Source organism: Thunnus albacares, chromosome 2, assembly GCF_914725855.1.
Source record: "Thunnus albacares chromosome 2, fThuAlb1.1, whole genome shotgun sequence".
In the NCBI taxonomy this organism is placed as follows: Eukaryota; Metazoa; Chordata; class Actinopteri; order Scombriformes; family Scombridae; genus Thunnus; species Thunnus albacares.
The window spans coordinates 27443391-27457373 of NC_058107.1; the positions used below are offsets into that span (position 1 = coordinate 27443391).

At 39.7% G+C, this 13983-nt stretch overlaps 1 protein-coding gene across 5 annotated transcripts in view; it reads left to right on the plus strand.

Moving 5' to 3' along the window:
• The window catches only part of cltcl1 (clathrin, heavy chain-like 1), a 33411-nt gene extending 19649 nt beyond the window's left edge, over positions 1-13762 (plus strand). For 2 of the 5 annotated variants that reach the window (XM_044376161.1, XM_044376169.1), the window contains 16 exons: positions 62-296; positions 388-510; positions 604-749; positions 835-1018; positions 1512-1704; positions 1818-1975; positions 2079-2243; positions 3024-3299; positions 3946-4095; positions 4200-4331; positions 4426-4536; positions 5153-5323; positions 5641-5862; positions 6972-6998; positions 10336-10411; positions 11969-13762. In XM_044376161.1, the coding sequence (XP_044232096.1) occupies positions 62-296; positions 388-510; positions 604-749; positions 835-1018; positions 1512-1704; positions 1818-1975; positions 2079-2243; positions 3024-3299; positions 3946-4095; positions 4200-4331; positions 4426-4536; positions 5153-5323; positions 5641-5862; positions 6972-6998; positions 10336-10411; positions 11969-12114 (2515 nt within the window). In that variant the 3' untranslated portion in view covers positions 12115-13762. The remainder of the gene's footprint in view (positions 1-61; positions 297-387; positions 511-603; positions 750-834; positions 1019-1511; positions 1705-1817; positions 1976-2078; positions 2244-3023; positions 3300-3945; positions 4096-4199; positions 4332-4425; positions 4537-5152; positions 5324-5640; positions 5863-6971; positions 6999-10335; positions 10412-11968) is intronic. The other 3 variants (XM_044376183.1, XM_044376190.1, XM_044376174.1) reach the window with 2 other exon arrangements.
• The last annotated feature ends 221 nt before the right edge of the window (positions 13763-13983 follow it).

Sequence of the window (13983 nt, forward strand, 5' to 3'; positions counted from 1 at the left end):
GCGTATTATTTTATTTAATGAAGCTGATATTTAAAAATGGTGTATTTTCATTTCTTCTCAGGTTAAAGCTTCTGTTGCCATGGCTGGAGTCCCGTATCCATGAGGGCTGCGAGGAGCCGGCCACCCACAATGCTCTGGCCAAGATCTACATTGACAGCAACAACACACCTGAGCGTTTCCTGAAGGAGAACCCGTTCTACGACAGCGCTGTGGTCGGACGCTACTGCGAGAAGAGAGACCCCCACCTGGCCTGTGTGGCTTATGAGAGAGGCCAGTGTGACCTGGATCTCATCAAAGTGCGTAGTTCAAATTACACAGTATTTAGATGATCATTTATCTAATTCATATTGACATAAGTCTTAAATAAGTGCATTTCTGATGTACTAGGTGTGCAATGAGAACTCATTATTCAAGAGTGAGGCTCGATATTTGGTACGGCGGAAAGATCCAGAACTTTGGGCGAATGTGTTGGAGGAAAACAACCCCTACAGGAGACAACTCATCGACCAGGTCAGGTTTTCTCCAGCTCCGCTCCCGAAGTGATGCAGACTTTGGTATTTATTGATCTTTTCTTTCGCTCACTTCTCATGTTGTTAATTTCAGGTGGTGCAAACAGCTCTGTCAGAGACCCAGGACCCAGAGGAGGTGTCAGTCACAGTCAAGGCCTTCATGACTGCAGATCTACCCAACGAGCTGATTGAGCTGCTGGAGAAGATTGTACTTGATAACTCTGTCTTCAGTGAACACAGGTACAGCAGACTTAACACTGATGATAATTTCGCCACAACACTTGCCATCTTTATAATAATCCCTCTGTCCCATTTATTTTCCCAGAAATCTTCAGAACCTGCTGATTTTAACAGCCATCAAGGCAGACCGCACTCGTGTGATGGAATACATTAACAGGCTAGACAACTATGATGCTCCAGATATTGCTAATATTGCCATCAGCAATGAGCTCTTTGAAGAGGCTTTTGCCATTTTCAAGAAGTTTGATGTCAATACCTCAGCTATACAGGTAAAATGGATGTATTCCAGCTAGAGATGCACTGACACTATTATTTCAGAACAAATCTGAGCACAAAGTACTTCATTACTGGAAGCGAAGTTTAATACCCATCAGATTATTTCTTATATTAGACATTTATATTATTAAATTTAGGAGTTTGATGTCTGCTTAAGATATATACTCCAGTTTGTCAATGTTAAGCACTTCCTTACCTCAGACACTTTTCCTTACTGCACCAACATGCATTTCATTAAAAGTATCTGTCACGGTATCTAAAACTAATTTGTCAGTACAAGTAATAAAGAGCTGCGCTGGCGATTGCTGCAGGTCGTATCAGTGCACCTTTAATTACTGCGTAGAGAAATGACGCAGTATTTGCTTTAGTGCTGGACATAACCTATAAATTAAAATGAGTAAAACTGAATTTTATTACTGGTGTTTTATTTCTACATATATGTTACATAATATAATGCAACTCTCTCCTCTCCCCTCCCTTCTTTAGGTACTGATAGAGCACATAGGGAACTTAGATCGGGCCTATGAGTTTGCTGAGCGCTGTAATGAACCAGCGGTGTGGAGCCAGTTAGCCAGAGCTCAGCTGCACAGAGACCTGGTTAAAGAGGCTATTGACTCGTATATTAAAGCTGTTGACCCCTCAGCGTACATGGAGGTGGTCAATGCAGCCAGCAAGAATAGTAAGCCTTTATTTTTCAGCATCACTAGCAGCTCACATTGAGTGTTTTTTTTTGTTTGTTTTTTTATGTAATTGATCAGCATTGAGCTTTAAGATGTTATATGTGTTTCGCAGATAACTGGGAAGACTTGGTGAAGTTCCTTCAGATGGCTCGAAAGAAAGCCAGGGAGTCATACGTCGAGACAGAGCTGATCTTTGCTTTGGCTAAAACAAACCGTCTGGCTGAGCTGGAAGAGTTTGTCAGTGGGCCCAACAATGCTCACATACAGCAGGTAAGAAAAAACGTCACAGCTGTAGTGTTAAGCTATTATGTATGTAGCTGTTGTTTGCATGTATCTGGTGATTCTCTCTCTCTCTTTCTCTCTCCCTCTCCAGGTGGGCGATAGATGTTATGAGGAGGGGATGTACGAAGCAGCCAAGCTCTTGTACAACAACGTGTCAAACTTTGCTCGACTTGCATCTACACTAGTCCACCTCGGAGAGTACCAGGCAGCTGTGGACAGCGCCAGGAAAGCCAACAGCACACGGACATGGAAAGAGGTAACTAGCACATGAAGTAAAGCTAACCTCTGCTCCATGAACCTTAACCCAAATGTGTATTATTGAGGATTTTTCTTTCTCAGTTTTTAAAAACTCTTTAAACTCACTAAGTCACTCACTGGGTCTGATGAGGACTCCAGAGTTTCTAAAGATGATACATATATCAGGATGGTTTGGGGTATTAATGGCTGTACAAGACATCAGGAATATTTCCATTTGAACGAGCTAGACAGTGTGGAATAAGATACTTTTTCCAACCTTAAAGCTACTTGAGGGGAAAAAATGAGAAAAGAAGTGTTTATGTGGTTTAAAGGTTTTCTAAAAAGTAGAAACAATACTATTCTATATTCTGAGACACACTCTATCTGCTACAATACTAGTTTAGCTCAGAAACCTTGTTTATTATATATATTAGGATTCAACAACATCTTACAGTCATAGAAACACAGTCAGAGCCTCATGTGAGCTGTCTCATTGAATGCTGATGAAATATTGACACTTTTGTGATTATTAAAAGGGCTAAGTGTTGAAATTTTACTAGATAATGATGTGGTAAGTAGTTATTTGCCTTAAAACGTGGGCAGAGAGCACACTGATGAACAAAAAGCTTAGTATTATGTTTCAGCTTTTCAGCTAGAAGGATTGATTTTATTAATATCAGTGTGTAATCTGAGCTTTACACTTACAGGATGCTATACTTACCATTCTCGTATTTCCTCTTTTATGTCCACCGTTTTCTTTTCTCATTGGTAATTCTCGCCTCCTTCCTCTGTCTATCAGGTGTGTTTTGCATGTGTGGACGGTGAGGAGTTTCGACTTGCACAAATCTGCGGCCTCCATATAGTGATCCACGCTGATGAGCTGGAGGACCTGATCAGCTACTACCAGGACCGCGGGTACTTTGAGGAGCTCATTGCTCTGCTGGAGGCCGCACTGGGCCTGGAACGGGCTCACATGGGCATGTTCACCGAACTCGCCATCCTCTACTCTAAATTTAAACCTCAGAAGATGAGAGAGCATCTGGAGCTCTTCTGGTCCAGAGTCAACATCCCAAAGGTAGGTTGTGTCTGTCTGTGGACAACTTCCTTACTCTTGTAATAAATCAATTAAGTCATCAAACATAAGGATGCTGCATGTGTCTTATGAACTCCTTTGATTTATTACTCTGCAAAGATTTCTGCTCATCAATACCCAGAAATGAGAGTAATAGTGTGCACAGAAGATTCCTGTTTGTAGACTCAAAAATATGTCATGAAAGTGAAAAATAGATTGTTGGCTGTTTCTCTTAGTTAGTAGTTCGAAAGATCCTTGAAAGCTTGCCCACAAGTCTTTCCCATCCTTAAGTACCTGGGGAAAAAAAACGTATCACCTATCCACCTAATGTATCACCTGCATTTGTCAATATTCTTCCGCTTATTGGACCTCATTTTGTTGATAAATGGACCTGATAAAAACCTGAAGATAAATATTTGTACCAAAGAATGTAATAAGCAAAGAAATGACACATGATTTCTTGATGTGACAACATGTGGCCGATGGAGCATAAAAGGAGGTCTTTACGATGTCAGTCCTTGACCGCTGTCAGGGTTTTACCCAAACATACTAATTTGAATCCTTGAATCACATCAAACAAACCTGTTAAAGTCATCAAAGACTGTTTCAGTGTTTTTCAATTCTGTGTTTTCTGTCTTTTGCTTACCAGGTCCTTCGTGCAGCAGAGCAGTCTCACTTATGGGCAGAACTGGTTTTCCTTTACGATAAATACGAGGAGTACGACAACGCTGTCATCACAATGATGTCTCATCCGACAGATGCATGGAAAGAAGGGCTCTTCAAAGACATCATTGCCAAGGTAAACTGTTTAAGTATTTGTGGTTTGCTTAGTATTTTCCTTGTGAAACATCTTTACTTAAATTCCATATTTATGACATTTATGTGTGTTCTTTTTCTCTTCAGGTTGCCAATGTGGAGTTGTACTATAAATCTCTTACCTTTTACCTGGACTACAAGCCGCTCTTACTGAATGACCTGCTGACTATCTTGTCTCCACGGCTGGATCACAGCCGAGCTGTCAACTTTTTCACCAAGGTAATTGTCAGCCTCTTTGAATTATGCCCTCTCTATTTTTCTTTACAGTTTGTATTGTTGACATGACATGATATGGGTTGGTTTTGCTTGACAGGTGAACCAGCTGAAGTTGGTCAAACCCTACCTGAGGTCTGTCCAGAATCACAACAACAAGTCTGTCAATGAAGCTCTCAACAACCTGCTTACAGAAGAGGAGGACTACCAGGTCTCTCAGCCATTCTGTTACTGATGTTAATAATAGAGAATAATGTTAACACTTAATGAATCAGCAGATAAACTTTGAAATACTGTAACAGCTACTCATTTGGTTCATTTTTTTGATGGCTGTTCATTCCTTATTGAAACTTTTATCCGTGCAATTTGTAAGACTGTTCCTCTTTACATATGAGATAATTTTGTAGATTTTTGACCAGTGCTTCTGCAGGTAGGGCACAGATGATCTGGCTCTTTGGGCCTCCTTTGATCAAATGTGTCCCACATTTGGAGCAGTATTTGTGATTTTATTATGTCAGTTAGATTCTTTCTTTTTAAGTGCTGGCATTGTTTTTTCTACTTCCTGTATGTTGTAGATGGTTTATTATTTATCACAGTAAAATGTGTCATATATAGTATGATATATGTATCACTTATAGATGAAACTCTACAGTTCACAATATTTGGGACTGAAGCCCACTGAGGAGACTCAGCTTCTGTGATCACTAGATGGCACTGTTGATGTCCAGTTACAATGAACTTATTGGATCCAGTCTCCATCAAATTGCTTCTTGTCAGAATCTGAGATGTAACTTTTTTCCTGTCTGTGTGTTACATGTTATCTACAGGGCCTGAGAGCATCCATTGATGCCTATGACAACTTTGACACCATTGGTCTGGCACAGAGGTTAGAGAAACATGAACTGATTGAGTTCAGACGTATCGCTGCTTACCTGTACAAGGGCAACAACCGCTGGAGACAGAGTGTAGAGCTCTGCAAGAAGGACAAACTCTACAAGGTAAGAGAACAACCTTTAAAAAAATGTTTGAGAAAAGAAAAGAGAACTCCTGCTGTACTCAAATAGTACATCCTCCAGACAAATGTACAGTACCTCCATGCCCCCATAGATGGCACTTACACTTAAGAGAGATATTCATTATCTGGAGACAGATACATGGATCAGCTAACATCAAATTAAGATAGGACATAAAATATCAGTGTTTTGTCACCAGTTGCCATCTCTTAACAAAAAAGACTATGTAGACAACAACTGAAACTAGTCTTGCATGAAGACTCATAACCAGTTAGTTAACTGCACACCACTGTCTTCCCCAGGATGCCATGCTGTATGCCGCAGAATCTAAAGATGCTGAGCTGGCAGAGACTTTGCTCCAGTGGTTCCTGGAGGAGGGCAGGAAGGAGTGCTTCGCTGCTTGCCTGTTCGCCTCCTATGACCTGCTGCACCCTGATGTGGTGCTGGAGCTGGCCTGGAGGCACAACATCATGGACTTTGCCATGCCGTATTTCATCCAGGTCATGAGAGAGTACCTCACCAAGGTTAGTACTCAACTGAAAAAGAGTACAGAGTTCCCTTAGTTTATGCTATAACCTGTTTTCCAAAATGATGTTTAATTAGTGGATATTACTAAGAAGAAACATGTTAAAAGGTGAATTTCCTTTCATATTGCATTTTTACTGTGTACTAAAATTGGTTTATTTTTCTCAGATTTTTTAATTTCCTGTAGAAACCTGCCCCCACAGGTGAGAGATGGACAATAGTCCAAAATAGTAATATCTCTGGAGCAAAGGTTTTCAAACTGAGGTGCCAAGGGAGTTGAAGGTGGAGCACGGATGGAAAGACATGAGATGCAATTTATGTCAAAACTCAGTCACATCTGAACACACCTGATTCACTTCTGATTCAGTGTGACATAGACTTCCTGAGGATATCGTTATCTCTGACGTGAATAAACATCCATAAATCTACTTTGTAATCAGAAAAAATATGTTGGGAATTATGACATTATTAAGTTTTCTTCAGTATCAGAGTAATCCAGTGATAGTCGTCTGTACATCCATGTGTACATTGCAATCAGGAACTGCTAATAGCTGATACGACATACTTACTACTACCTACTTTGAACAAATATAGGCTTAAAAAAAACAGGACTCAAGTTGTAGCCTACAGCTAACTCACTGAATCCATGGCAATGTTATATTGTGCTTCCTGTTTACACCCCTAAAGCATTGTGGGAACTGTAGTTCTAAAACTGAGAACATGATTACCCCTCAAATCAAAGTAAGACAGGAACAAAGAATAACAATAGAGTGACAAAATCCATTAATATGAATTTGCAATATGTTGCACTATCAATATTTTTATGACATTACAATACTAACGCTCAGTCTTGTCTGAGAGGGGCCATACTATGTCAGACTTTGAAAACCCCTGCTCTGGAGGTATTGAAAAACAGGTAATGAAGAGTATTTTTATTTACAGCATACCAGGTCTACTGCTAGATGAGAAGGTAGCAGGAGACGAGTATTCAAGTTTATTAAGCAGTGATATTAAACTCCCTCTGAAACATGGTCTTCCCCATTTCCTAAAATGTTGACCTGTAGACATGTGAGGTCACTTGAGGTCATTTCTTTGGGTTCTTTTCCAGGTTGATGAGTTTGCAGCGAAGGTGACGGTCTCTGGCCCTCTTTTTATTTCTCTTATGTGTTCTGTCTGTTTTTTGTTGTAACTTGTCTCTTAGGTTTCTGATGTAGGAACCTAGCATGGACTGTAGACTGAGTACGGCCTAACTAGCTCTGGTCCTGGAGAGCTGTAGCAATAGTGTGTGTGCAGGCTTTGGTTCCACTTCAGCACCAACACAACACATTTTGAGTTTAGATTTTTTTTTTTTTACTGGAAGCAGTTTCTTAATTATCCTCCTGGGGAAACTCATTGTCCTTTTCATTTGGGCTAATGAATTCTCATTTTCAGTGGAAAGTTTAACAGCAGTCGAGCAGAAACAGCTTCATGAAAACCGAAGTTCAGCAGAAGTTCATGACTGTAAAGGTTTAAGAACCACTATATGAAGAAATATGCTGTATCAGCTACCTGTTAACAATGGAAAAATAATCAGCTGCTGCTTTTGGGTAAATATCCAACAGCTAAGAAACATCTGTGCTGCTGATAATGAATTCCTGGCATTTTATGATCTATGGTTGAATTGAGACACTATGAGCTCCTCTGACTGCCAAGTTTTTCTGTATCCAGAGGGTTTAATGTGGTCTAAAGTGGAAGTCTTGGACCACTTGAGACCCCACTAATTCAAACACTGTGTTGATGTTGGGAACTGAAGCCTGCGCACTGTTCTTCAGATCTTCAGGACCAGGATTAGCCTGTCCTGGCCTAACAGATACCTCTCACCTCTCTAACTCTTCTGTTATGGGGCTGCATCGAGTCTTATGTGGCTTTTTTTTTTATATATATGTCTCTCAGTTACTGATATTTTCAGTTGTGCTGGCACAAATTCATAATATTGACAATATTTTGAGACTGACTGATCTTTCCACCTGTCTTATGTTCTCCAAAGACCAGAAATGAAGGTGGGTGAGGAGAACGAGCCACTCTAGACTTGTTAGATGCATCCCCATGTTTCTAACTTCAGGTTAACAAGTTATAGTCTAAATTATTGAACTGTTACATCAGTGCAGGGCCACAAACACTAACTTCAAAGGCTTTGGGATCCCTTAATTTCCTCTCTCTCTCTCTCTGGGAATTTTTTTTCAGTTTATTTCTGCTAATCTAACAGTTTATTTTCTAGAGACCAAACACTTTGTTCCATAAATCACTGGTCAAACTGGTTGGAATGGAGTCAATGCAGCTGCTGGGGAAGTGAAACTATAAAATAGAATAAACACACACCAAGAGACAGCAGTAAGGTTTTACCAGATGTTTTTTTGCAGCTATGTCCCCCCATCTTGCTGGCAATGAAACAGGCAGCACAGCAGTGTAATGTTTTGTTTTATTTACTAAAATCATATCAATTTCTATCCCATGATCAGGCACTTTTCAATTCTTTCCATTCTTGCTCTCTATATAATATTTTGTAGTCATATAAAGACAAGTGCTTTACAGGTGGTGTTTAAGCTTTCCTCCAAACTTGCTTCCATCTCTTCAAATTATGACTCAACAAAAACCCTACATTAAGATACCTAATATTAATTGAGTTAAACTGATCTCCACTTACATCAGAAACCTTTTTGTCTTCAGCTTTTTCCACGATCGAAGCACAATGCCTGAATATTTCTTTGCACTTAGTGGCTAGGAAAATTGGCACCACAACCGACTCACTGCGCAAATCATGCCTGGCGAGGATGAGCTTAACCTGTGAGATTTTAATTGGTAGCTTGATTTTAGTCCAGCAGCATACACTCCATACAATGAAAATCTGTGAGGAGGGCCTGCTTACAGCAATGAATGAGATGCATGTGGAATCTGTGATTTGTCATTTATTGATATGAGATTGTTAACTGTGAATGGCTGGAAATGTAGCATCAGCATATAGGCATGTGTAGCTTCTCCCTCACTTAATACACAATGTAATATTTCTTTAACCTTGAATCTCCCTCTAATACTGCTTTTAAAGGGTCAGTTCATCCAAATCACACAGAATTTCCCCTCTTACTTCTTGTGGTATCTAACCATGTAGATAGTTTCAGTTTGTTTTTGGATCTGTGATGCTCAAAGCGCAGAAAAATCCCATTTTAGAAACTCAATGTTCTTGATATTCATGATGATCCATAGACCTCGCTTTTAACAGTTCTCAATGAGAGCTATTCTCCTCTGAATGTAAGAAATAATTAAAACAGTGAGGTCTTTTAATAATTATGACATTTTATCTGAAAAGATTTGCTGTTGAGTTTTTTAAATGTCACTTTTTGATGCTTTGAGCAGCAGCATTACACTCCCTTTAATTGAGGTGATGACAGAAGTCTCAGCAAAGATGTCTTCATGGTTAAATACCTCTAAAAGTCAAGTGGGAAATTATTATTTTGTTTTTTTTTTGTGATTTGGGTGAACTGCCCCTTTAATTGTGCCTAGACTGTGGACTTAACATCTGTACTTGAAACTGTTTTTAGAAGTTCTCACCAAACCTGCATGGCATCTTCTCTTAGGTAACCTCAGTGTAGCTGCACTATGAAGTACTGTATGTAGTATTGTATTAGAGAAGGGAGTATAACAAATCTACTGTGTTAGCCAGTAATACTTGTCAGTGTTAATTTGTTTGGTATAAAAGAAAGAGGCTCTAGCGTAGTCTTCCAACTGTAGTATTAGAGTTTACGATCTATTGTAGGACATCAAATACGAAATTTTCATTTGAATAAAAGCGAAAAGTCACATCACTGTGATCGCTAGATTGTAGGTATCCAGAAAACATCTTCTATTTAAAGGATATGGCTCGTGATTTTCTTATTGTCAACAAATCTCATGTGCAGAGCCAAACCAACAATGAATTCATCCTATCTACAAGTACTGTTTGTGTATCCAAAGTCTGATATATTGTATTTCTCTGTGCTGTGGACCTCTGTTGTTGTCCAAAAACTGGTCCTGCTTCGCTTCGCTAGCTTGTTGTGCTATACATCACAACCTGTTGACTTAATGCTGCATTTTAAATTTCTCACAGTACTTTCAGATTTTGGATACATGCACAATACTTGTAGGTAGGATCAATTCATTGTTGGTTTGACTCTGCACATGAGTTTTTTGACAGTAAGAAAAATATAGAAAATTGCCAGTCAAATCTGTTTATTTTTTACTGATAGCTAACCTTTTCCTAAAAAGATAAAATTTCTATGTGACCAAGACAAGTTTTGGAATTAGTGTTTTAAATATATGCTTGAATGGCCTACAAAGCTAAAGACACGGAGTACAATGTTTCTGTAGGATACCTACAATGCATGGAATCAGACGTTCTCTTATTCTGTGGAGAACATGAGAGAGCGACGTCTCATCTGTCTTGTCTTTGTTGCCCTCAGGTGGACAAACTGGAGGAGGCTGAAAGCCAAAGGAAAACTGAAGAGGAGGTGACAGAGCCTCAGCCGATGGTGTTTGGTAGGTTTACAGGCAGCACGTTACCCTGAGGGACAGACGCTTCTGGTTCCTAAATAGGAGAAAATTGCCCCCTGCTTTGAGAACGGCAGGATGTGAGCTGCAGTGTTTATCTGTCTGAGGCTGTACTGTTTGTTCTCAGAAACTACTGGTCTATGAAGCCTGTGGTAAAACACATCATTACCAGATTTACACTGATTGGAGGAAGGGATTGGACTGTTGTTTCTTTGTTTTAGTCATTCTTTGGGTGGAGTCAAATAGTCACTGGAAAAACTAATGTGCTGATATTGGCTTCACCAGATTTTTATGATTCATCGTTCACAAAAGGATTCCAACACAGCTTGTGCACACCATAAAGTGTTAATAACAAATCTGGAGGATCACAGACTGTTTAAGGTATCTTGCACACTGTTGGTCACTTGCTCTCACTTTATTAATGACGTTCCATCAGGTAAAATCCTAATGAAGGATGGAAAAAAAACAAACAATGCAAAGTGACCAACAGTGTTATAGGGTTTATTCTCATTCACACAGTGGAAATGCAACTGCTGTCAAAGTGCTATTTAGAATTTCCATTAAAGTAAATGTCATGTTTGCTACTGTGTTCCCAGTTGATATAACACAACAGTTATTTACAGCTGACACTTTTCATTTATTGTAGTCTTATACTTCAAGTGTTGAGTAGCTGGTTGCTGGTGTTGTGTCAAAAATTGTTTCCCCTTAAATTTTTACTCTGGTGGCTCCTTTTCTCCACTTTCACTCCCAGGAAGAAAATTTCATACTTTTTATTGTCTTCATCTTACAGTGGTTTCTAAGGATAAAATGTTGTGTTAAATTATTTCATAATATTACACAGAGTGAACGTAGCCTTCTGGTCTAGTTGACCTGTAATGAACTGGGACATCTGTTTGTGATGTACTGAAACCTGCAGCAATGTTTTTCATTTATTAAGTAATTTTGCCCTATGATCATTTTTTTTTTTCTTAATGCAATTTTTGGCACAATATTGGGGCAAATGCTGGGGTGCCAGAGAGGAGATAACGTATGTCTTCAATCAGTCAGATCATTAATGGTTCTTTGTTCGCAAGAGTAGTGATGAGCTATAAGAGCACCACTTATAAAGGGGACATATCATGCTTGTTGTGATTTTCTGTTGTTTTTATACTGTTGTGATATCAGATGTCTATTTTTAACATGGTTAAAGTTCCATGAGGTGAATGATGTGAAATGCTGAGGGGGGCCTTAAAGAGACAGGCGCTAGAACGGCCTGTTGTAGACAGAGGCTGAACTGCATTAAGAGCTTGTATAAGATTAATAAAGAGTTTTTTAAATTTTAAATCATGCAAATATATTCTAGTAGAGCCCCAGAATATAAATGTAAACTTGGAAATGTGCATTATGCATCTCACTTAACTGAAAATCTGATGACAAAACAGTTTGACAAATGGTCTCTGGGAATCCCAGTGCATAAAAATGTGCAGCAATTAGCACTTAGTTGTAAAAAGGTTTTCTGTACTAACATGCAACCATCTGTGTGCGTGTCTGTGTTTGTGTGTTCAGGCCAGCAGCTGATGTTGACCGCCGCTCCTGCTCCAGTGGCTCCCCAGCCAGCGTACCCGGGCTATGGCTACGCCCCCGCCACCGCCACCGCCGCCACCGCCCCTACGGGCTACCCTGCTCAGCCCGCCTATGGCTTCAACATGTAGAGGACTGAACCCGCCTCTTCCAACCCCTCTCCCCTCTCCCCCTTACACACACTCACACACCCCATGGACCTGATCCACACTGAACCGTGCTGCTCTGGGTCTCAGCTGGCCAAACTGAAACCTCACCAGGACTAGACACCACCCAAGTTCACCGAAACTGCAATAGAAACTGCTTCTCAGCCCTTCATCTGCCCTTTTCTCTCCTCTTCAATACAGCAGGACGGCATCACGGCTGTTGGACACCTTTCTCCACTTGGACGTAATAACTGCATCACTGACTAAAACAGCATGAAGTCACCTCTCAGCTCCTAGAGGAATTAACATACCGAAGATAACATTAGTGACATCAAACCACTCTGTCCTGTTGCTGTTCCATGTAGACTTTGTTAATCATAGAGCAGCTTTTTCTTTGTTTTATTTCTTTTTTTTTTTCAGCACTGATGAGGAAGAGACTTTGTTACTGAGGAGCAGAGGGGCTTGTGCTTCTTCCCCTCCCTCCAGAAGCACTGCTACGGCCTTATATACAATGAGGACAAGGAGGCAAAAAGAAAAAAAAGAAAAAAATGGGCTCATGTTTAATTTCACAACTGTCTCATGCTCTGATTAGAAAGACGGTTACTGTGCAATAGTTTTTTTTTTCTGTTTGTCCTTTCACAACAGGTACAGATTGTTTTCAAACAAGGCTATGCTGTAAACGGACTAAGAACACTTGTTTATGAGGTTACGGTACTGTCTGTGTCTGTATGTGTGTGTGTGTGTGTGCGTGTGCGTGTGCGTGTGTGTAGCCTCTAAAGCCTTCGAGGGATAGGTCACCAAACCATGAGACACTCAATGAAATTTCAACTCCCTTGCAGCCGCAAACTTTGTGCGGTTGATCTCATCAGTCGACTCTTTGGGCTGTACGATACTGGACGTCTGGCGTTTCAGGATGAAAGTGATTAAAAAGACAAAAGAAAGGATGAAATAATTTTAAAAAAAAAATGCTATAAAAATGCTGTAGTCTGTGCATGTGCTGCCAAACTATAATGCTGCAACCAGGAGCACAATTTTCATGTTACACTCAAGTATATCAAGTATTACTAATGTTGTGTCAAAAACTAAGTGATGTACAATGAAACTTTCTCACCCGACTAACAGAAAACGGTGATGAAACTCCAACAGCAGACAGACTGAGGAGATGAAAACAAACACAGGGGAACATTAGCTCATGTCCTGGTGCCAGTTGGTTTAAAAAAAAAAAATCATTATTGTAATGAAAGCAGTGTATAATTTAAGATATATTGAAATACCTAACTAATCAAAGAAGTCAAATATTATGGAATACCGTATGTATTGTCTATAGTGTGTTGTTGTAGTCTTAAACAAAGCGTAATGATTTTTGTAAGAAAAAGGACAAAATGCAAAAACAGCAGGTCAATAAATGGTCTTGAGGCAAGGCTGCTCAAAGTGGTGACAGTTTGGTTGATTGTTTACTTCCCGTGTTGTCCGACAGTCCTCCTGTATGATGCGCTGAGCTCTGTCCCAGTGGAGTCCACTACAGATTTGTCAAAGCGGAAAGCAAAAAAAAAAACCTGAGCTGCAAACACGAAGCACTCCCTTTATCTGCACAAGTCATGCATACAGAAAGAGGAATAAAGTTTACACACAGTGTCGTTTGTGCATTTTCATTCATTCACATCAGGAGGAGATTTACAGTCTCTTTAAAGCAGCGGTTCTCAAACTTTTTCATGTCAACGACCCCTAAATGGACACAAAGATTTTTTTTTTATTACAGAAAGTATATGAAACCCATGACCAAAACAGTCATACATTCTGTCATTGTGTCACTTATAAATGGAATTATAGTGAAAATCAATTATTTATCAATTA